Source organism: Mytilus californianus, unplaced genomic scaffold, assembly GCF_021869535.1.
Source record: "Mytilus californianus isolate M0D057914Y unplaced genomic scaffold, xbMytCali1.0.p SCAF_2, whole genome shotgun sequence".
Lineage (NCBI taxonomy): Eukaryota > Metazoa > Mollusca > Bivalvia > Mytilida > Mytilidae > Mytilus > Mytilus californianus.
In genome coordinates, this window is record NW_026262668.1 from 89,240,800 (window position 1) to 89,266,289 (window position 25,490).

Genomic DNA, 25,490 nt, shown 5'->3' on the forward strand with positions numbered 1-25,490 from the left:
TAACGTAAGCCATACTGAAGTTTGTATATCAGGGGAATTAATAAATCCGAATATTAATCATTTATAATAATTTAATCCTAAATATTTTTGCTGAACATAAACAACACGTACATGTATAACTTGTGATTAAAACCATTGCTTTTAAAGTTAGGAACTAATTTTCTGTAGAAAAATGTGATTTTTTAAAAGAATAACCAGCCGTACTAGATATTAAACCAACATGTCGGCAGCCGAAGTGTCTAGGCAGGTAAGTTTTTTTTAAAATTATAGTGTTATAAAACATCATATGCTGAATTTTAAGAAAAATATACCCATTTCATTTCGTATATTACTATTTCCCCCGTTTAAGCAGATTTTTCCCCCCGATTTTTATGAACCAAACGAAATGTGTGGTATGCGTCACTGAGACAGTAATCTAAAAGCACGATAAATCTAGAAAAGACACTTAAAGGTCAACGTGCAGTCTTCAACAACAGATAAATGTCGATACCACATGTCTAGTTCATTGGGCGATTTTAAACCGCGCATTTGGGAATTTTATAATTTTTTTACAAGTGTATACGTAATAAGTGTACGGATTCGTTTTACCGGAAATATAATGATTTTTTTGTAATGGTAATGCTCAGAGTTAATTATCGTCCCGATTCTAAACAAATAGTCAATAGATCTAGCAAAGACTAAGACATATCTTATATAGAAACCAACTTCTTCTTTAGGGGACGAAAATACTAAGCTATAGAGAAATAAACTTCTAGTGATATGCCTGACTTATGCACACTGACATATGGCGGAGATGAATTAGTACTTTATTACGAAAAATTTCGAAATTATTAAGAAACTTAGGGTCTAACTCCCTCAGGACAAGTTGACCTTAGATGGATTTAACAATTGTCTTTTATGTCCCTTTTGGTCAGATATCTCCTCTCGTATTTAGGTATTTATACATTCTTATTTTTTTTTTGCGTATCAGCGTTCTGGATGAAGTTAAATCCAGAAAAGTGCTTCGGCCGCACCAAATTTATATTTCAAATTTATATTTTATACACCCCCTCCCTCCCTTTTTTTCCCAAACAGCAAAAAATGGTACATTGCAGAGCGTATAATATGACACATTCAAAATAAGCCCTACCCCCCTTTCACATGTTTTACATTTGATCAAAACAACGATAGCGGTAAAACAGTGTCAAGTTGGATAATGTTTCAAAGAATGCTCTCATCTTCGCTAGCCAAGGAATACATCTTCTGAAATCTTCAAGTCTGCTGATATGAAATTAAAACCTTCTAACACTTTTTAATATCAGCCATTTTACTTCCGAGTTCTGAAAAAAAATGGTTAAGACCAATAATTTTTGCCATTCCCAAGGAGAAATTATTGAAAAATTCAAGCGGTGTTTTTAATTATATAAACGAATCGATAATTATAAAAGAAATACAAGATACAATAATTCTTAAAAAACATGATAATTCTACCCTTTATCAACAAAAAATATTTGAAGGATACGTCTTGTCACTGCTTTATGAAATACCAAGAATCGAAATCAAAATAAATCCATGGAATTCTGATAAAAATTCTATAACGTTTAGATATTATTCCTGTGAAAAAGATTCAAGTCATGGTTGAATATATTGTGTTCAATTGGAATGTGAGACGTGTCTGCAAACAAGGGCATATAAATCCAATTGTCAGTCAAAATAATACAGTTGCCAAATCCTATTGGAAATCGAATGTTATAGAGTCTATATATATATATATATATATATATACAAGTCTAAATTGAAATCAACGTTCAAACCTATGATTGCGTTGGATAAAAACTGCAATTTTTATACGTGTGCATGCAAAACAAATTTCTTGGTAGAGGGGTCTAAATACAGCACCAACAACATTTTCCAAAAGACCAAAAAGTGAAAAAGTATATTTTAACAAAACACATTTGACTAGCAGGTCGAACAACGGATGTTCTTAAACCCTGCTGACTGCCATGGCGATTGCCAAATAAACGGATCACAGATGTAACAAAATGGATCTTAATTTTAATCTAATACCAAATAGAAAAAACAAAAAACATGCGGAAAAGATGGTATATATATATATATATCACGTTATTAAAACATGTTTCAACAATTTTATATAATTTTATATATTTCAATGAATCAAAATGTCATTCAGCTCTACGCATGACTTTTGAAGTCATTGTGATACAAAATGGCAAAAAAACATGATTTTGTAAAAGTAAGCATCGAAGGATGTCTGTTATCAAAATTATTAATTTCTATCCGAAAGACAATATATATTTATGCTTCCAACATAATTTTGGTTCTGGTTACGGATGTTCTACTTATACATTTTTGTGGATTTAAACTAAAACTTGGCTAAAATATGTCAATTGCGCTTTTGGGCTACCCCAGGAACTTATAATTTAGCGATCCGTTTATACAACCTCAAAGTTCACACAAGAACCTGTAATACTGTGAATTTTTTATTTAAAGTGAAGACTGAATAACTTTTCGAAAATGGCCCTGGTATGAAATACATTCAGGGGAAACTGACCCTATACCACTTTAATTATGGATATAATTATGAGGATTTCTATCAACAAGGTCCAAAAAAAGATAATCACTCTTAACGTCGGCCAAGTTGGGTTTACATTGATCCAATAGTTTCAGAGGAGAACATTTTTATAAAAGTAACAGGACAACAACGGACGACAACGACGGACGACGGACGCCAAATGATGAGAATAGCGCATTTTGGGACAGATGAGCTTAAAGGGAATTTCCAGAGTAATAACAAACAACAAAAATAAAATTACAATTGATATAAAAAGGATTCTAAAAACTGCCTTTTTGTTACACTACACTACCAGTTTACTTCTCAAAACATTTTATTTTGCAGCATTCTCAATAGTGCAATCGAAAGTCGATTTTTATAAAAAAATAAAATTTACCATACAACATATGTCAAACTGGTAAAAGTTTTGACTAATCGATATTGAAATTCTTTATATTTATTTGCAGTTAGCAATTTAACAATACAATTACTTAGCAAGATTAATTTATCTATAATCTTCGATCCAAATATATACCAAAAATAACAACGACTTAATCATATCATTAGTCTTGTTATAATTTAATATTTCATTTAAAGTCGATCTAACGTCTTCTGTGACTTTAATTTTTTTTTTTTAAGAAGGGGGTGTATTTTTTATATTGCCTTTTTCTTCAAATTTTAGTTTGATTTTTACCAACTAGATTGGGCAATAATATTTGGTCAATAATATTTAGCCATAGTAGGTCAAAGTATATAAGTTTAGCTTCTTATGCAATTTTTAAAAGAATCGTATTAACTTCCAATTGGAATTTAAAATATTTAGATTTAATCTTTAGAATCAGATATAGATTGTTTTGTTCTTTTAGTGACTAAAATAAATATGTAACCAACTTAACATTTATCTATAACATTTACTTTGTTTCTTCTGTAGCTAAAGTAACATGCTCGGCAATTTATAACATTCCGTGTTCAAATGACACAATCTATAGGATTTAAATGATATTTTCACTTGCTTTTAAAAAACAGTTGTATTCGTCTTATTTCACTTGCCTGTACGAGCCATTATCAAACGATCACTAAAAGGTTACTTACTCCTAATAGAGCTTTAAAAAAATATCTCAAATCTCCTTTTATCTATCGTCGATTCCAAAAGCATTGGGAACTATTGGCAGTTGTAAATTATGACTACATGTGTACTAAACTTTATAGATTTCACAGGTTACTAGTGTATTTTTAGACATCTACATAATATGTATTAAATATAATTACAAACATCAAGAAGGATATTTATTGAATTGGTAACGATAAATCTACAGAGAGCTTTTGACACTGTCGACCATCAAATACTGTAAACAGAACCCCCTCCCCCGAGTTTTACTTATCTTGAAGGAACAGCTTTATGACCTTATCTGAACTCATCAATATCACATGTAGAGTCCCTAAAAGAAGTATCTCCAAACCTTTGCTATTCTTAAGCTATGTTAAGATATGTCTATCTTTATCCCATCAGACTAAAAACCATTGATAGACGTCGGCGACAGTACCATACTTTTTTACATAAAGATCCCGATGTCACATTACTAGAGCTAGGGAAAAAAATGAACTGTTTGGTTGACAACTTTTCGTTACATTTATGCAAGACAAGTGTTAAGTTTTTAATCATAAAGGAAAACTGAAAAAGATAAACCTATTTCGAGGTAAAAATGTTATTATCATGAAATAAAGTCAAAACCTAAATATCGTCAACGTCCGTTCCCTATATACTTATACATCAAAGTGTGAGGAATTCGGCGTATTCTGATTGTTAGGGGAGGGATGAGTGCTTGCAAATATGTATAAACCAGCTGTAAGTGCAGGTCCCAAGTCATGAACATGAATTCAGTGGTTGTCGTTGGTTGCTGTCTGTCACAATTTCTGACACCTTTGCAAGTTGATCAGTTATCTACTCAAGTTTGTTTAGATCTAATGTTGTTTAAAATCCAAAAAGATTATTAATTTCAGCAATGATTCTTTAGATCCTACCAGGAATTTAATTCCAGCTACTGTTGTACATATACATATTGGTGAACATTGCTGTTGATCAATCAATGATAAATACTCTTAGTCTCGGATATTTTAGCTGTTATTTTTCATTTTCGAAATGGAAATATATATTTGTTTGTATCCATTTTCATCCTATACTGCGGAATACACTTTGTTATTTTGATCTCCTTTTCTCTCTCCTGTTAAAAAAACAGCGAGGCAGTTAAATTACTGTCTTATAGAAGGTATGCCACTGTTTTGTTCACAACAATTTCCATGAGAGATGGTGATAGCTGTCATAGAAGCAAATCATTGTAATTTGTGATTTTACCGCGCTTAAATAAAAAAACAACAACAAAGGTTTGCATTAATCTTCTCCTGAAGAGCTCAGAGACAAATATTTCAAAGTTTTTTTTAAATGCTTTCTATTACGTAATAACTTCATTGTGGTGTTATAAACCCTTTGGTATCGAATTCAAGTACAAATTACGGTCAAACATTGGGCCAAATTAGACCCCTATCGTATCCTATCTCTTTTGGAGAATTATTAATTCTTTACCTGCCTTTTAAAAATGAAGGAAAACAAGACCGTTATTTGATATAGATCCATAATGTATGAATTGGTTTTAGGGGACATTAACAAAATTGTATAATAAACAATATAATATTCGTACTTATCATACAGTGTAACCTTATCTCGTTTCCTTCTTTGATAACTTAAATAAGTCAATCATAAAAATTGGCAAGCTAAACCTGTATCATATTTCAATTGTCATATGTCGTTCGTTATTACATAAAGATACGTTCATTATATAGAATTAAGTATTAAAAAACGAGATTTACAAACGTGATCTTCATTTTGTCAAATATTCAATGATGTATATTGGAAGGAAGATGAACGCTGCATATGCATTTGTCTCTGACAAAATGACAATGCATTATAGTTCAAAAAATCAAAACAGACACTAAAAAATAAGAAAACTAAGAATGCTCTATTTTTTCCATCAAATCAAAGATATTTGAAAAAAGGAGTGTCCAATACAATATACAACATGTCTGAACAATACGATAATAAAAAAAATAAAAAAAACGGTATGTTGAGTTCTATTTCCATAATTATTGGGATAAAAAAAAAAACGAATTTCTAGCTCCCAGTCCTATATCTAGTACTTATAACTATGTTTATAACTGAAAGTATCTCTCCAAAGGATATAACAACAATGCGTCCTGATTTTCGAGGTATGTACAGCAAAATTAAATACTTTATTGACAGTATGTCATTTTTGTACAATATGTTCAGGGAAAATGGATAATTTTTTGTACAAAAAAAATTAATGTAAAGATAATGATAAAGTAATGTCTTGAGATTTTCCTTCACATGCTCATTAGAGAATAACACATAAAATCATTACAAGAAACATAAAAAATCATGGTAGCAAACAGGAAGCACAGAGGAGTACATATGTTCACTAAATTCAGTCTTGACGTGCACTATTATTTATTGTCCTCGTTCCGTGTAAATGACTTCATTTAAAACGGGATATGATTTCAAAAATCATTCACATTTACCTAATTGTCTATTGAATTGTAATGACCTAGCCGTCATATTAACCTTTGTGCGAATCTAGTCTCATTGTCTGGTAAGAGTCATGATTCCATATTAACCTTGTACTAAACAAGTTTCAAAGTAAGTAGACAATTTTAATCTTCAAATTCTTCATTTGGAAAATTAATAACAAATTAGATTATTTTATGAAGTTTTTTTTAAATGTTTTTCGTTTTTTTAAAGACCTGTTTCGAACAAGTCTTTTGCAATTTTGTAAATATAACGGAACAATAAACAACTGTCATACCAGTGGAAGGTTTAGCTAGCTATAAAGCCAGGTTTAACCGACCATTTTCTTCGGAAAATGTCTGTACTAAGCCAGGAACATGACGGTTGTTTTCCATTGGTTCTGTTGGTTGATAAAGTCTCACGTTTGATTTTGTCAGTTTTGATAGACTTGCCCCTTATTGGATTTACCTTGGAGTTCGGTATTTTTTAATAATTTTTTGATATTCAAAGTACTTTAGTTCTATTAATTTCTCCTGGATATCTCCAATTATTCCTGTGATTAAGTTTGATTCTCAGACTTTTGATTAAGTTAGCCGCTGCTGGTTTTCAATTGATTCGTGTATATTGTATATATTCAGTTCATAAAGTATTATAACTTTGAACTTATATTTAAAATCCTATACGTGAAGTTATAGAACAAAAGAAAAGTAATGTTAAAAAAGTTTTTGAAAAACAATTTCTGTTCCATAAAAACTCACAATTCTGAACTGAAAAGACAACGGTGTAGATTCCTTTATTTGTCAGTACAAATTTCATACACCATAAGGAAATATCATTTGAATTAAAATTGTGTATAATTTCTTATCAACTTTGATTATAGTTTAATATGTTCATTCAAAGACAGATAACATAGATCATCTAATCTGAAAAATGATCAACAGGTCAAAACCCTATTTTGATGTTATTACTACCACTGGGTCGCTACCTCTGCTGGTGGACTGTAAGTCCCTGAGTGTATATCACCAGCCCAGTAGCCAGTTCTCCGGCACTGTGTCGCTACCTCTGCTGGTGGACTGTAAGTCCCTGAGTGTATATCACCAGCCCAGTGGCCAGTAATCCGGAACTGGGTCGCTACCTCTGCTGGTGGACTGTAAGTCCCTGAGTGTATATCACCAGCCCAGTGGCCAGAACTCCGGCACTGGGTCGCTACCTCTGCTGGTGGACTGTAAGTCCCTGAGTGTATATCACCAGCACAGTAGCCAGTACTCCGGCACTGGGTCGCTACCTCTGCTGGTGGACTGTAAGTCCCTGAGTGTATATCACCAGCCCAGTGGCCAGAACTCCGGCACTGGGTCGATACCTCTGCTGGTGGACTGTAAGTCCCTGAGTGTATATCACCAGCACAGTAGCCAGTACTCCGGCACTGGGTCGATACCTCTCCTGATGGACTGCAAGTCCCTGAGTGTATATCACCAGCCCAGTAACCAGTACTCCGGCACTGGGTCGCTACCTCTGCTGGTGGACTGTAAGTCCCCGAGTGTATATTACCAGCCCAGTAACCAGTACTCCGGCACTGGGTCGATACCTCTGCTGGTGGACTGCAAGTCCCTGAGTGTATATCACCAACCCAGTAACCAGTACTCCGGCACTGGGTCGATACCTCTGCTGGTGGACTGTAAGTCCCCGAGTATATATCACCAGCCCAGTAACCAGTACTCCGGCACTGGGTCGATACCTCTGCTGGTGGACGGTAAGTCCCCGAGTGTATATCACCAGCCCAGTAACCAGTACTCCGGCACTGGGTCGATACCTCTGCTGGTGGACTGTAAGTCCCTGAGTGTATATCACCAGCCCAGTAGCCAGAACTCCGTCACTGGGTCGATACCTCTGCTGGTGGACTGTAAGTCCCTGAGTGCATATCACCAGCCCAGTAACCAGTACTCCGGCACTGGGTCGATACCTCTGCTGGTGGACTGTAAGTCCCTGAGTGTATATCACCAGCCCAGTAGCCAGAACTCCGTCACTTGGTCGATACCTCTGCTGGTGGACTGCAAGTCCCCGAGTGCATATCACCAGCCCAGTAGACAGAACTCCGTCACTGGGTCGCTACCTCTGCTGGTGGACTGTAAGTCCCTGAGTGTATATCACCAGCCCAGTAACCAGAACTCCGGCACTGGGTCGATACCTCTGCTGGTGGACTGTAAGTCCCTGAGTGTATATCACCAGCCCAGTAACCAGAACTCCTGCACTGGCATGGAAATATTATTGTTTGCTGTTATAAAATTTCGGAACCATTTTGAATTATGGAATGTATCTCCCTCATGCATTACTCTAATTCCTTGTCTGGGCTTGGGTTTACTTTTGATCCTTTTTGGTTTATCAGCTCTTCAACATCTTTATTAGGTTATGGACTTTCAAATAATTTTGGCTTCAAGCTTCACAGAAGAGACATTAATTGTCGAAGTGCGCATCTCGTGCAGTAAAATTTGTACCGTTAATGTTATTACTACCACCAGGTCGCTACCTCATCTAATGAGCTGCTAGTCACCGAAGATTTCACCAGCCCAGTAGCCAGTACTTCCTTATTGGCATGAAAATACGTAAATTGTTTGATTTAAATTTGCTGTTACAAAATTCCGAAATCATTTAAATAAAAGAATGTATCTCTCTCATGCCTTGTCTGGGTTGGAATGTAGTTTTGGTCTTTTTTCGTTTTATTTTTGTCTCCACCATTACTAAAGAGATATTAACTGTCGAAATGCACATCTGGTGCAGTAGAAATTAGTTCCGTTAATAATATTATTTGTTTTGTGTCCGTTTGCTGTTTTGGAAGGTTGGAGGTAAAAAAAAAAACGAAAGCAAAAAATATATCTGGAAATGTTTGGAAATTTGAGAAATAAAAAAATTTTGAAGACGACGGTGGACATTTTTATTCATGTGTTTCATTAGGATTAAAACAGGAACATTCTACACCAATTTATAGTTTCCTAGATAAAATTATTGAACAAAAAATATTTTAATGGTACATAATATGGCGCCAAACTGTTTCGTAATGTTAAATTTAATATGAATACATTTTGTGCATGTTTTCCTCCTGGCTGGCTGGTAGGAAATGAACACTTGTCCTCATGCAAACTAATAAAAACAGACATGGCTTATTCTCAATCGTTGCCTTGGATTTTTAAAAAGGAATCGACATTGCTCTAACCATTAAACAAGAAGAGGAATGAAAAAATGAACGGTGAGGTAAATAGTAATTTTTAAATTACCGTTCACTCAAAATAAAAACTGTTTACTAGAAGACAAGATATGAAAAAAATCAAAACATAAGATAACAATTACTTGTAAACCTTATATTTGTTAAATAGTTAACTGATTGCATTGTAGATAAAGATAATACTTAATGCTAAATACACCCACACTCTGACAAACGGTTTGACGGCTACCTCTCAGGAAATGTTACCTTCTCCCGACTTTCACAATTACCCCTCCCCTCCTGAACATGATATATCTGTTTAAAGAGCCGGATTTTTTACATAACGTCACTTTATACAACGCATTTCTTTTAGAATAAGTGATCCAAAAAGGTTGACTGGGATATAGAAATATAGTTACTCACACTCCTGTAAAACCCACGCTACATAAGATTATCCGTTTGGCTGTGCGGGATGTATAAATACACAGCCTCGTACGGTCGTTAAATCCGATGCCTCCTGTAGGGAGAGTAACACGTAAAATAACCCTTACTTTACTTATGCAATTTATATAAAAACTCTTTTGAGAGGTCTGTAGATGACCTTCAGTTCAACGCAAAATATCTGTCCTATGCAACATACCTTCCTTCATTTTCAAGTGGCAGTCTAGATCCCCAACCACCTTCCAGCTAGATCGACCTACTTGGCTTCAATGTTAGTTTGTTCTCCTTCTTGATATGCATGACATATTTTGACTGCACATTAAGCAATAAAACCGAAAATCAATCAATCTAGTAAAAGACAATCCCAAACACAAATTATAACTAATTCAGAATGGAAGCGATTTTCTCTGTTAGATGACTATTGATTTATCTCCATCAGTATTTTCGCCATTGCCAATTTTGAACAACTCCAAAAGTCAGACTTAAATATCATTTCATACTGATCTTGTACAACCTTTTTATCAGAGAAAAATTACATAATGCATTGTTACTTTTAACACTGCAGAAAAAGAAAACTAAAACTTCTTAAAAGTCAATAAAGCTATGATTCAAAAACCTGTTCGATACTCCATTTCCATTTAAAAAAAAACTCATTTTAATTAGTACTTTGTTAAGTACACATGCACATGTGCATGTACCTTTGTCTAATTTTTTTAAAAGAAAAGTCAAATTGTATAGAAGAATTAGTTTTTAATGATAATAGGTTTGTTTGCTATTTGATATATATATTGTTTTTTAAAACAATGATACTAAAAACAATAAAAACAAATGAAAGAGTGAACTCCAGCTTTAAATTTCCATTCATAAAATTTAACACGTGAAAAGTTTTTGAAATCATTAATATATAAAAGTTTTGTTCTGATGGATTGTTGGAGCAATAAGGCATTCATAATTTGGATTAATTCAGGTTTCACAGAACTAGTTTTAAATGCATTTTCTTTGCTCAATGACCAAGTTGTTCCCAATTGAAATATGATCATCATGTTATGCATTGCCTGTGAAAACGTGTAGATACATATATCAGTTCTGACTCATAAATCTTGAGGCAGACAGGGTATGAAAACATGGATATTGCAAAAAGATGAAGTCGCATCAGGTGCGTTGACAAGTTAAATAAGTATTGCCTGATATATAGGCATAATAGTATATGTCACAATATTCTAAAGAAGGTTTTAAAAGTAATAAGAAAACGCCACAAAAATAATTGTAATTCGACAATGGACATGACACGGCAAAGGATCTTCGATTTTAATATTTTAATGTTTCAGATTAAATACAATGTAGTAAGTTATACTCTTGTGAGTAACTAGATTTTTATGCCCCCGCCGCTAGACGAAGGGGGCATTAAGTGTTACCCTTGACCGTCCGTCCCGAAGTTCCGTCCATCCGTCCGTCCGTCTTTCTATCCGTCCCAAAAGTATTTTCACATATTATAAGCAAGCTTGAGAGGGGGCATTCGTGTTCTCAGACACATTCTTCTTTTATTTTCATGTTAATTCGAAAATAAAGTTTCCGAGATCGGATATATTAATTGGTTTAAACTCGGTCACCAATTGACGATTGACCATTGAGGCTGCTACCCAACGACACAAAATCTAAGGCATCTAGTTCTGAATTGTATTCCACAAACAGGTAACAGCTAAATGATACATAGTCGCAACGAGCATAGAAACGTTTGAAATGAATTTACAAGAAACAATCAATGATCTTCCATGCAAAGCGTATTCGCTCAAAGACAGAAGCTAAAGGAAACCACTAATGCGACCACCGACAGGATAGGCATGTGAGCATAGAGTTGGGTTTAACTGATCATTTAGATCATTAAACTTCCTCCTTTTAATTTCAATCAGTGGAGTAACAACAAGAACATATTAGAACGTACAACAAAAATGTTGTTAGGAATCGTACTTTTAAGTTGTAATACGTGTATTATAAACAAAAAAATAAAAGGTACAACCAACGCAATACTTTAAAATAACGTATCAAACCATGCTCGCAGCTATTGAAAGCATTTCAAAGTACTAAACCTTCTTATACAGAAATCATATCTCCCAAACTCTAATATTGACGGTTGTGCTTTTTAAGATTTTTTAGTATTTAGGAGAATTCATACAGTAACTTCATAAAAAGTATAGGAAGGTCTTGTGCATTCCTAAATTGATTTCGTACAGTTAAAAAGAAAAATAACAAAAATACCGAACTTTCAAGGAAAATTCAAAACGAAAATCCTTTATCAAATGGCAAAACCAAAAGCTCAAACACATCAAACGAATGGAAAACAACTGTCATATTCCTGACTTGTTACAGGCATTTCTTTATGTAGAAAATAATGGATTTAACCTGGTTTTATAGCTAACTAAACCTCTCACTTGTATGACTGTCGCATATAATTCCATTATATTGACAACAATGTGTCAGCAAAACAGACATAATAGGTAAAAGAACCACACTGCAAGAGTTACCAGTCAGTGACTCAGAAATGGAGTCAGGCCGTTACCGGCAGTAATAAATAAATTTAAAGGGAATAAAAATAAATAAATAAATAAATAAAAATAGATAAACAAATAAAAAGCAAACAAATAAATAAATGAATAAATATATATATATATCTAAGTATACAAATAAAAATAAAATGTATTTATCAGTTAAAATGTATGTAGTGTTAAATCAATTAAACTATTGAAATTATGCTAACTAAACAGTAACTCGCGCTAATCATTGGCTTTTTTTCCAAACTTGCGGCACCCAAATTATTTTCGTGTCTACACATTTGGATTTTAGTTATTTAAATTTTTCTTATCATTAAGCCGAAAGTCAAATCAAAGACTTAAAAAATGGTACTTCTCAAGACCTGGTTTGCGCTAACCCAGTTTTAATTAGCGTGGGGCGTTTGTCTTCCTGCGGACAGCATTCCAGTGTACTAGCACTATAAAGTCCTCAATATTAGTAGGCTACCACAAAGCAGTCAAAATTATGCATACACCCTTTGGTTTTTTATTCATTTTATTTTATTTTATTTACTTATCTTTTTTTGAACATACAAAACCTTTAACTAATTATTTTTGCAAAATTCACATACACATATTTTGGCCTATTTCGGTTTATACAAAATATTTGGCAACTAACTTCACATACACAATTTGGCATATCAAACTAATCCGCTCTGTACTTGGCTGCTGGGGTACAAGGACAACGTTGCTGCCACTCACTGCCGTTTGCTTAGCCTAGCTTTCCTCCTGTTCCTACTTTTGGTGGCTCATTTTTTTTATTTATTTACTTTTTCTTATTTACTTTCTTTGGTTTTCTAGAAATATTTTCATTTTTATGTTCTTATGTTTTATTTAAGTTCTATTTCATTTTTCATCGTTTATTTTTATTCACCAATTTATTTATTTATTACTTATTCTATCCTTCAAATTTTTGCTCATTATTACCTTTTATTCATATTAGGTTTTTTTTTATATTTGTCACTCAAAATCAATTACCTTATGGTAAAAATCAATTATTTAAATGCCCAAAAAGGCGCAAGCCAGGGCCGACCGTGCGAGGGGTTTATAGCCAGTCAAGGTCGTTAAAACCCCCATAAGTAAGTTAGGTTAAAGTGAAAATTGGGGTACAGCAGTCAAAATTGTGTTATAATCTTAATCACTATAAAAACAAATAACTATTTCAACAAAGAAAAACAAAAATGGCATATAGACAAAGTACATTAGCAAAAATGAAAGACAAGAATACCAAAATGACCATAGCACAATAATCCAATGGCGGGATATATAAATACCGAGCCACGCTAAAAGTATATTACCAAAAATGGACTTAAAAGAAAAGGTTAAAAATATACAAAGACAACTAAAGAACACGATAACACGTAATTAAGGTGATAAACAACGTCAGTACCTAAAATACAAAACAATATAATAATAAAAAAAATCCCTTTAGCCTTGTTTCAAATTATAGATAAACGAACTGATATTAATCCCACACATTACAGACACAATAATTGAACATCAACACTTGAAATAAGCTAATTAATTTAAAAAGAAAGACTTGAATGGCAATTCCTAACTTTATGAATAAAATATCAATAAAACTGTAGGTGTGAAATACCATTTATATATTAAAATCCTGAATGTGGAATCTTATTTAAATAATACATCTCCACATGTGTGATAAAATTTAGTAAAAGTTAAACCTTTTTAGTTAGAGTTATATTAAAGTGAAGCATACGACGGAACAAGTTGTAAAAGTACACAATTACATTACAATTTTGTATTGATCTGCATCATATAATTCAAATTCTAATAATTTCTAATTGCTTATGAATTATTTCAGCCACTCCACAACAGCCACGATAGCTTTACAGATGGTGACGGTCGTTTAACAGTAGCCAGCACATTATCAGGCTCCTTTTCTGTGAACTCCACATACAGCCATGCAACAGATAGATTTTCATCTTTGTCCAGACTAAGTAGAGCCAGTATCAAACTTAGAACGACGTCCAGCTTCCCCAGTATTCTAAGTTTGTATGAACCTATACAGGAAGGGGTAAGGATACTGTTTATTACATTTGTGTTTGTACTAAATTTTAATACAAATGATAACCGCATTTTATGTTTAAATAGCATTTAAATAACACATTTTTCAATGCGATTCTTTTTCGTAAACATTCGCATTGTTTCTTGCCAAAAGAAGCCACTGTCTACTATTATACATTTTTTTGTCATGTGTTTCATTATTATTTTACAGAAGGTTTATCAGGGTGACCGTCAAAAGCCACCATTTACTGATAGAGGACCTCATCGAAATAAAGAAAAACCAAAACCAAAACGTTTTGCAAAATCAAAAGAGTGGGGAGAGCATCTGGATACAAGATTCAAAACTGAGGTAATATATTAATCATAAGATTGAAATATCACCCAAATCCGTTTATATTGAAATCAGTAAAAAGAACAATTTAATCAGACGTTATAAAAAAATTTCTTGATTTTTTTTATGGATGCCAGTAATGCAAATGTACTTATTCATATATTTCATTAACTAACAAAAGTCATCTTATGTCGAACCGCCTGACAAAAATAGTCCGACACAGAACATAAATTTGCTGTGTAGGACGTAAACATCCACTCGTTCGCTCGCCAACTGAAAATTCACAATTCCAATGAATAGGATAACGGTCAATACATAAAGAATTATCATAAAAAAATTTACCACAGACCATGTACCAAAACCGAATCAATCAGAAAAAAATAGAAAAAGGAATAAACACCGCATAAAAACAAGGTTTGAACGTTTAATCCGAAATATGTATACTACTTTGCGCTGACAGAATACGAAGGAGACACGACCTTAAATGATTCCATGTTCGTGTAGGTTAGTATTCGATAACTTTATGGAATAAGATATGACCAATTGATATATATATATATATAAATACTTTGCATAATAATGTCTTAACTCATCTATTTAAACTGGTCAATATACGTGACCGAAACATCATCTAAACTATCGGTAGGCTTCATTCTGACAATATAAAGATGAAATGTGACACGAAAAATATACATTCTTCAAACCTAAATTCCCATCAATTAAGTGTTGTGTTTCGGTAGATCTGATAGAAATCAGATCAGCTTATGGTATTTGAACGTATTCTTAAGGTTACATGGATTCGGAAAAGAGAAATAAGGGAATAAATCTATCACTTTTACATGATACGGCATTTGAACGTATTCTTTAAGATTATATGGATTCGGAAAAAAGAAATAAACAAGAGGTTTCTGTGGAATAAAAATGTTATAAAATTGCTGTCATTTAAAAATTGTAGTTTCTAATAATACGAATTTATATTTTAATTTAGCCCGTTAGATTATCAAAACCTGTAAGTTTCTCGTTAGTCTTGATAAAAGGTGTTGGCTTTAAAATTTACAACTTATCATTTGGTTCGTGTGATGTTGATTTTTTCAGCGCTGCTTTATTTGCTTGCACTGTGTTTTAACTGGTATAAATATTGATTTTGTTATCAGTACATTAAAACCATACTTAATATTATTGTGATACACATATGCACATTCACGGTCAGTGACAATCTGGCGATGCCTATATTTTGGAATTGCACAAGGTCATGTTTTTCTATGACTGTTAATGACGTCTTTACACTCAATCCATTGAATGTTGGATGTGTACTGATAGATATTTTAGTCTAAGATACATGATTTTGTTAGTAGTTGTTTTTGGATTTGAACTAGCTGTCAGTAACTGCGAGTACTGTGAGATCTGTACTTTGTGTATTTTTTGTTTTGAGGGATGTATAAATTCCCTGCCACGTCCAGTTTGTGTTTTTGTCAGATGTATTTCTGCTTTGTATCGATCTGATGAGTTAGGCCCTTTTCAAATAATTTTTATAGTTGGTTCTTATGTTATACTGTTACACCACTGTCCCAGGTAAGGGGAGGGTTGGCGCCTTCAAACATATTTAACCCCGCAACTGTCCGTGACTGACCCAAGTCAGGAGCCTGTATTTCATTGTTTGTCGTTGGTTCATGTCTGTCATATTTGTTTTTCGTAAATTGTCTGTAGTGTTCTCAATTGAATTGTTTCATATTTTTCATGTCGAGGGCTTTTATATCCGACTATACGGTATGGGTTTTCTCTCATTGTTGAAGGCTGTACAGTCGACTATAATTGCTTACATCCACTTCATTTGAATTTTGGTGGCTAGTTGTCTAATGGGCAATCATACCACATATCTAAACATATTTTGGTTTTAACACTTAATTTGTTTTTGTAAAATGGGAACCGTTAACACAATTATTTTTGCTATTTTTGTTTTATTTATAACGTTGATATGTGTGCTTATATTCATTTCATTTGTTGTGTTATTACATTAAAGCCAAGACTTCTAAAGGTTTTCATAGGGTTAAAGTTCTGTTTGCGGTTTCGTTTTTTTTATACAATATTAGAGTATTCGTACCATCTACTCAAAAATTGTAGTTTGAGACGACTTACTGTTGATGCAAAATTATGCATGTACATTTTTATTTCTTATAATGTAACATAATTATAACGTTTTTTTCGGGTTTTTCAAACAGATATATTTTTAGAGTAAAATGGTAGTAACCAAAATAATATAAACGAACGTTGACAATTATGTCTATATCTCACAATTTCTGTCAATTGCACAAGTAATTAGCTCTATCCCTTTTTGATGATACGGGTTTTTTTCTAGAGCGCTTGTGTCATATAGGTATTTACTAATTGAATGTTGCCTGAATGATGCGAGAACATATTAACAATCAATAAAATAGGTATGCTCTGCAAGGTAGGTCGTCCGGGATGAAGGATGGGGAATTTTAACTGCCACTGGAAAATAGGAGTATGTTTGATAGGGTTAGGATATTATCTTGCTTTTCAACAGACTGCCTACGGATCTCTCAAAGATTTGTTGCAAGGGTTCTTTAATGTGCAACGAATGGGCGCCCATTCTACAAGGGGAATCGGATTTAATGAGCGTACGGGTATGGAATAAATAATGTAAGCCTTAAAGGCCTCATGCAAATCTACTTCATAACATCTACATGGATTAACACAAGTATTCTGATAAAGTTTTAGCTTTTCTGACATGTATGATATGTTTTTATTAATCGTGTGCCTCTCCTTTGAGACATTACGAATCTGCTAAGTGATATTTAGCTTTGCTTTTGATCATCTCGTGACGAGCACACTCCTACTTTATTTTGTGTTTCCATGTAAAAACTACAGAACCATATTTTTATGATTTTAAAATCTTCTGTTTACTGTTTTTTCAATAGTTTTTCACATTTATACTAAACACTTGCTATCCACAGAATATCGTATTTATTATTGGAGTTTATTCTTTAGTAGCGTTATTCGAATTATCTGTTTCAATGGATTTGCGCTATTCGAATTAATTGGTGTAGTACAATCATGATATACGAGTCGATAATCTTTGGTAAACCATGAACTATACTATACAAATTGGTTATTTTGTATAACTATTCATTTATGTAACGAGTTCATTTTGCTTGGGTCGTATTGTATGAATTGACCACCTTAATAAGACTGTGGTATACGGATTGATACATTTAATTGAATTTAACTACATAAATTGACTTCTTTTATATAGAATCGGACAATACGAATAGAAGCAGTAGCTAGAGAACAAATGGACAAATACGATAAGTACATAAAAGAATTAAATACAAAAGTAGAAAAACAGAGAGATCAACAAAGAAAGCGCGATGAAGAGTTTGAAGAAAGACTGCGACAGTTAGAGGAAGAGGTTTGAAATATGTTTGTTTTTAAAATAGCATGTAAATGTATCTTTGTCAACACAGGCTTGCTCCTTTTGATGATATAAAAAAGTGACAAACCATCAAGTGGATGAATTGAAAGCTATTATATATCATTTGAATGAGAAAATAACAATAGAAATATAACCATGAATAATTATATGTTATGAATCAAATAGACTTGCACCAAAATATGATGACAAGAAATTGTAAGAATGCCTTTTATACTTTAAAAATGTTTTTAAAAAGCTGTTGTCAAAATAATATACATCAAACAAGCTGAGTGACTTAAACTGTACACGGGTGGAATGGTGGGTTAAAATTCAGTTACGCTCTGACTTAATCTCCCGAGGCTCTAAAAAGTTGAATAAATTAAACATTAACTATAAAAAAAGACTTCTTTTCACCGATTTTTAGTGAATCCAATATTCCTGGAAAGGGTATATTATCGCATTTTCGATTAAAAATTCAAGTTTAGATATTTTAATTGTTTTACAATATATCACGATGCGAACATAAGCCGAAGAAAGATAGAAAACACAATGACAAAGAGCAAAAAGACGAAATTACAAACACAACTTTCTTTATAATTTTTTTTTAAATGAGATCATTTTTATTTACTTTTTAATTTTAGTATGTGGGGAGAGGAGGAATTGTACTATATATCATGATAGAGTACATACAATATCCTATGAAATTGAAAAATATCAAAATAAATAACCTTTTATAATAAGTTTCGAAATTGATATTTAAGTTTTCAGTATTTTTTTCTGTTTGTCTCTTTCAGGGAAAGAAGAAACATAAAATTGTGAAAAGACCCAAAGAACAATTTGTTCACGATCGCGAATACGTTAGAAACCTGCCTAAATCTAATCTATCCAAGGTAATGTAATACGTTCACATGTATTATAATGAAACAGTTCAACGAAAAAATCTGAATCCAAAACAAAAACGAAGGAAGGACAGGATAATGACTACTTGAAATCATTTTATGTTGTTTTGTTATTATTCATTTAAATAAGGTCAGTTGTAGTGAGTTTTTAATTTTGTTCCTTTGGTTGGTCTAGTCTAACTGATTTTGTCAGTTTTTATGGACTTCCCTCTTTTTGAATTTACCTCGGAGTTCGTGTTTTTGTTGATACTTTCTAAGCAGTTTAAGTGTTTCTGGTTCATTTGGCGTAAACAGAATATACATTTTTGTATCAAACATGAAAACTAACCACGATGATATATACAACGCAGCAAAATTCCTGGAATGTCATGCATGCTCGATTGATATAACATGAAGTTAATACTCCTGTCTGATATTGTCTATCGCTTTGTTAATTGTTTTTTTCTTCGCCATGCCTAATAAATATAAGTTGTATATGCTTTTTTTTATGTGTTCTCTGCTTTGAATTATACTGTTACGATTACTTGAAAATATAGGATCAATCTAATAAAAAATAAAACAAATTAGAATATAAAAAAATGAAAAAAGATAAGGTTGAACTAGGTAACCATCTTCTGTTTTGTCAAAAACTGCGATTCTATGTAAGGTTAGATATCATATTGGTCTTAAAAAGGAAAGATTCAGTGGTATGCTTTACTGATGTAGATCAGATGAGTGTCATCTCTCGATCAGTCTGTTATTTTGCACAATAAAGATTTATAACAAATATTTTGATTTAAAAATTCTTCAGTTGACTTACGATTGAATTACCAAAGCCAAAACCAAACTATGGTTCCAACAACTTCTGGCAAAATTCACATTGAACAGTTTTTGGTATTCTGGTATAACTACTAGTACTTTTGATCCAAGTTTGTCATAAATTTAATTTTTAAAATGTTTAGAATAGTGTATCGGAAGAAATGTATAAAAGTTGTGCCATGCCCATCGAAATACGTTTCATAGCCACATCTTCATTTAGTTGGGGACAAAGAAGACATGATATTATCTGCCTGCTAGTGCCAGTACGACTCCAGTCTTTTTTCAATGTGAATTGTTGATTCGTTTTAAACAAGAAAAAGCTTCAGTTGATGCATCACCTGGAAAATGTAGTACAGGATCAGAAAAGTCTTTAGTTTTCCATGTAGAGTTTTGAGGACTATTGTGAGTCTTATAGACGTTTTTCGGTTTTTGCCTAAGTATTGTCATCTTTTTTACTTGTGTTTTTAATTTTGCCTTTGGTAACTACTACCTCTTTATTTCTGGAACACAGATAAATGTTAAATGATTTTAACAAAATTTGTCAAATATGTATTACATTGCAGGAGTCATCTGTCGTGTAAGATCCGGTTAAGGTTAGAAGTGATTTGAACTTAAAATTTCAAATTTTTAATGATTTAAACATACGGCTGTCTGTGAATAAAACTACTACAACAACCTTTTGTTTTTAGTTCTATCGAATTGCTTTTGATGAATATTGTTTCAATGAGAAAAAAAATGTTTTTACCTTCAAATGGCAATCAACTTTTGACTAAATGTGCTTAAACAAACAAACAAAAATCCGACAGTGAACCATTTTTAACAACTAACGATCTATATATTCATGTATTTCGTATAATTAATGATGTACTAATTTCATATTCTCTAATATTACACAGATGGTTCGATTATCAGATGATCTTCAGAAGAAAGGTATATTGAAAACGCCCTTAGATGTGGACAAATTTTGGAAAGATTTTGGCAGAAAAAGTATTGATAATACAGACATCTTTAAACGTGACCCTTTAACAGAAGGTAAAATACTTTTTGTTGATTTAATTTACAAATAGACTGTTTAACAATATAAGTAAAAAGGTTTTTTTTCATGAGTGAAAGCAGGTCGATATATAAATCTCAACTAAAAATTCATTAATACTTAGTTATTCATAGTCATGTCATTACATTCAATGCTTTTATTCTCTATTACAGTACCAGATAGCCGACACTGGATCGGTAAAAAGACGACATTACAATCACTAGATGATAAAGCAAAGAAAAGAAAGCTGAAAAAAATATATGGCAGTCATGATTCCAATCCGTTACCCACTATTCCTTCACGGAAGTCAAGGATGAGGAAAGCAAAATCTTCGGAGGGTAGTCGAATGATTGACAATCGAGTGTCTACTTGTGCTTCATTTTAATATGTGCATTATTATAACATATTATCAATGGATTGCACTGAAATTTGTAACAAATATAATTACAATCATCATATTAGTTTCTGTTTAACATCATTAACAAGCGCACTTCACGTTTCATAGAAATTTATTTAGCGCAACGTCTAACGATGTGCAAATATCATACAAATTTCAGTGTATTTTACAAGTCTGAATATTTATTCGCAGTCAAATTAACCCTTTATAATGCACATTTGAAATGGAGTTCAGTAGATACGATAGGGCAAGAGTAAGTCAAAGAATTCTATAAACCTAACAAATGTAATGCTTACTAATTACATACTGTTAAAACTATCAATGAATTGTTTGACATCCTCTTACCTTCACTTGTAATCTCACATAATCACCATGACTAACAGTCATCCTTCTATGTCAGGTATCTCTTATAATTTCATTTGAAAACTCAATATCATTCCTCAGACTATGAGAAATGTTTGGTGGATCCAATATAATGCAATTTCTATTCTGTGGCCCTAATATTCATTCGAACACGAAACAGAATAAGATGTTAGTATGTTGTATAATGTACATCAAAGTCCCCATAGTTCTACAAACATTTCTATCTATTTATGTGATGTCAATATGGCTTTAGTGAATAAAAATGATTACAACAGAAGAGTGTGAATTAATCACCAAATCGGTAGCAAACGTTAGACTTTCTTCAACTAAATTAGTGCCGTTGCTCGTGGATTGTCACTACACGTACTATACCCTAGTAGAATTTAATTGATATATTCTCGCCATTCTTTTCAGTTTACAAGTATGTCAATGTACTTTGACTTTGGTTACAACTCCCTGAGATAAAAGTTGACCGTGAACTCTTTGGCTGTTTTTTTGTTTGTTTTGACGCTTTTTAAAGTTTTATGTACTGTAAATTCAGAAATTATTGCGTGCATTTATTATTGCAATTTGTGAAGATTGGAAAAAACTGCAAGATCGATTATTGTGATTTGAGGAAAACCTGCATACAGATTTATGTTTCATATATCAAAATGCGAGTTCTTATTATTACGATACTCACCCAGTCGCATTATTCGCATTTATAAAAACCTCGCAATGATTTCTGAAATTACAGTAATTGCTACCCATAACTTTTGACCCTGGCCACCTATCAAGGGTTATTCAAGAACACGTGTCATACCACTAAAATCAGTATCATACGTATATATTTATAATCAAGAATAAAAGAAAATGTTTAGTAAACGTCAATAGAACAGCAACCAACAACAGAAATACAGCGAAAGAGTTTAATAACTCATATATTAATGATTGAACTAATAACATATTCATATTGCCAAAATTATATTTAAAGACTTCTTTCTTTTTACAGAGAATCCTGGTACAAAAGGATCTGACAAAAGTAAAAGTGCATTTGACCCTAGTCCTGGACCATCCGAAAAACATTCGGAGCTCACAACGCCATCTGAAGCGTGACTTACGCCTTTCACATAATCAGCATTGTTTCATGTAAATGTTTTATGTATAAAAAATACTAGTACCTATGTTTATTACTGAATTGTGTAACATCACATGAATCACAACCTGCAATAATTTCCTGTTCACTTTGCTCCATATAGAGACTTATTGATCACATTGTCGACTACTAGTATATAAAAAATGCACTCATGCTCTCATGGTATTTGATGTTGTATCATAAGCCCCTCAAGACGTTAGCTCGGTGTACATGGTATATCTATGTTACACCATGGTATTACGATTTATGCAAAATGATAGCTTTCAAGAATTTCGATGGGGCTCTTGTAGGAATACTATTTTATTTAAGGATAAAGCATTGTAAATGCAGGATATCCATTGACATGTAATGACATCATGGAGTACGAATTATTATTCATAATTAAGTCAAGGTAAACGTTCAATAAAAAAATGTATTAATGTAAATGAACCACGTGCTCCCCCCTCCCCCACGAAATAGTTCTTAATTTAATTTTTTAGATCTACTAATTGAAGATTAACAAAGCATATATTTAAATATAACAAATTATTTATGTTATTTGTTTTCATAGGTTACAATTTTTTCATCACATTCATTTGAACTTTTAAGGCTGAATATTTTCCGAATTGAAATTATCACAAGGTGTTTTAATTAGATGAGGTTTCAGTTTATGTTTCGATATTTCGTTAGCCTCTTTTACCAAAAAGCCTTTCAATTCAATAATGTTTACATTCCGAGATTTCAGTAGGGTGTGAAATACGTCAATTCATATCAACAGATACAGGTTTGCGACTTAAAAAGGACTGGATTGACATTGTAGTCACCTTGCTTGTGACCTTTCTTTCATTTAATTTATTTGCCTTTCTGTTACAAGATATTCAGAATCAAGACTTTACAGAATGTTTAACATGGCCAGTAGTATTTCGATATTAAACAAAATCGTCCAGTGGCTTGAAGCTAGGTTAAATAAGGATGATATATAATCTGAAAAATGTTACGTTTGTTTTCAAAATTGAAATTAACAAGGCAGATACATTAAATAATATCTTTATCCCTAACCTTGAATCTCATCATTGTATAAAAGTATGTTATACTTTGTGTGTTTCAGTCTGCAGGTAATGTTATTGTATTTTGGTATACTAGTATATATATTCTAATGTTTTATATGAAACTCAGGGAACATACACTTTATTTGTGTATATTCATGGTTACATGTTTAATTGTGTTTGCTTATGTTAGGATAATGATGAAAAAACATAAACCAGAGAAAACGAAATATCAAACAAGGTTTAATATAACCAAAAAAACTGCAGAAAAAAACACTACAACTTGTTTATAAATTTTTTTTTAATTAAAATGGCTATTTCTCTGAATTGCAAATGTGATTTTTACAAATCTGCAAAATGCCTCCGATTAGTCTTCTTAAAAGTCAATAAGACAAAGTTATATAAAAATTTCTAAAATATTTGAATATGGGAATAATCCTCTATGTTTTTGTAAAATATTATACAATGTGTCATTTTTTTTTGTTTTAAACGCCTTTTCCATATGTATATCATCATACATGTAATTGCTTTTAATATCTAAACTGTAATGTAAAAACAATGTCTTATGTTTTCATTTTAGCATCGACATTTTATTCAAATCATTTTCCAAAATGTAGTGAGTCCACAGAAAATTGAAAATACTAGATCCAATTTAAATTCAACACAGATCTAAATGTGAAACAGGTGGAAATAAAACTGATTAAAACATATTAAAAATGAAACTGACATCCAGTGCATTTCTCTTGTGTATGTCATACAGTATTTTGTATTTTTTTCAATCACTTAATTTGCTTATATGTTATTCAAATTATTATATTAATATGGAATTACAACACATTGCATTTGAATAATAAATGTTTTAACGACGCTTATAAAACAGGTAGAAATTCACCAGAGATACTAGGCTTATATTTGCACACACCAGACGCGCGTTTTGTCCACAAAAGACAAAAATTACAGTTGCAACGCCAAATCAAATAGGAATTTGAAGAACATAGAAAACCAAACCGCTCCAAAAAGTTTTGTCATATTAGGCTAAGGCCATCTATGTCTAGATATAGAAAAACTTTAGTGTTTCGAATAATTCAACAATTCATAAACAGTGAATTTAAAAAGAAAAGAACTCTCGTGGACCGTCCATCAAACGACCAATTAGTAGCGCTCGTATCCAGACAGCTGCAAGGCTAAATCAAATACGAAATTTTAAGACGATTGAAAACAAAAACGATCCAAAACAAGTTGTGCCAAATACGGTTAATGCTTCATATGTCGGGGGTTAGATAAATCTGAGATGTTTGATTAATGTAAAATCTCAATTTACAAAAAAGGAACAAATCAATCATATTTCATGTGAATACAGAATTGCTGACTACTGGGTTGGTGATACCACCGTGGACAAAACGTTTATCAGCAGTGGCATCGACGCAATGGTTTAAAACCTCTTCAGATATATATAGAATAACGGCATTTTTATTTTTGATACTGACTTTATCAGCAAGAATATCAAGCGAGCCCGCTAGGGCGAGTTGATATTTGAGCTGATGAAGTCAATATAAAAAAAATGCCATTATTCTTTTTATCGGCAATTTGTCTTAACTGTATAGTTTTGTTTAAGTTGAAAATATGAAGTAAAATGAAATAGTAAGTAAAACTACTTTTACGCGCACAAAACGTTTGGATAGTTGTTCGGTTGTATGAATGAAGTCGCGTGCACTT

The 25,490-nt window shown here is 32.4% G+C and overlaps 2 protein-coding genes across 3 annotated transcripts in view; both read left to right on the forward strand.

The window, feature by feature from the left end:
• Positions 1-24,070, forward strand: LOC127728402 (uncharacterized). Its single transcript, XM_052235764.1, has 8 exons — positions 1-247; positions 14,158-14,370; positions 14,572-14,709; positions 17,966-18,121; positions 18,919-19,014; positions 20,718-20,853; positions 21,028-21,192; positions 22,606-24,070. Exons 1-8 carry the CDS (start codon positions 221-223, stop codon positions 22,707-22,709), a joined length of 1,035 nt encoding a protein of 344 aa, XP_052091724.1. The 5' UTR covers positions 1-220; the 3' UTR covers positions 22,710-24,070.
• LOC127728372 (band 4.1-like protein 5) overlaps positions 1-25,490 on the forward strand; it is a 238,305-nt gene that overhangs the window by 52,278 nt on the left and 160,537 nt on the right. The window lies entirely within an intron of this gene.

Excerpts from the sequence above, each read along its gene's own strand:
- LOC127728402 (XM_052235764.1), top strand. The coding sequence starts at position 221 with ATGTCGGCAGCCGAAGTGTCTAGGCAG. Across the intron at positions 14,710-17,965 it reads ATACAAGATTCAAAACTGAG|AATCGGACAATACGAATAGA; the intron begins GTAATATATTAA and ends TCTTTTATATAG. Across the intron at positions 18,122-18,918 it reads TGCGACAGTTAGAGGAAGAG|GGAAAGAAGAAACATAAAAT; the intron begins GTTTGAAATATG and ends TGTCTCTTTCAG.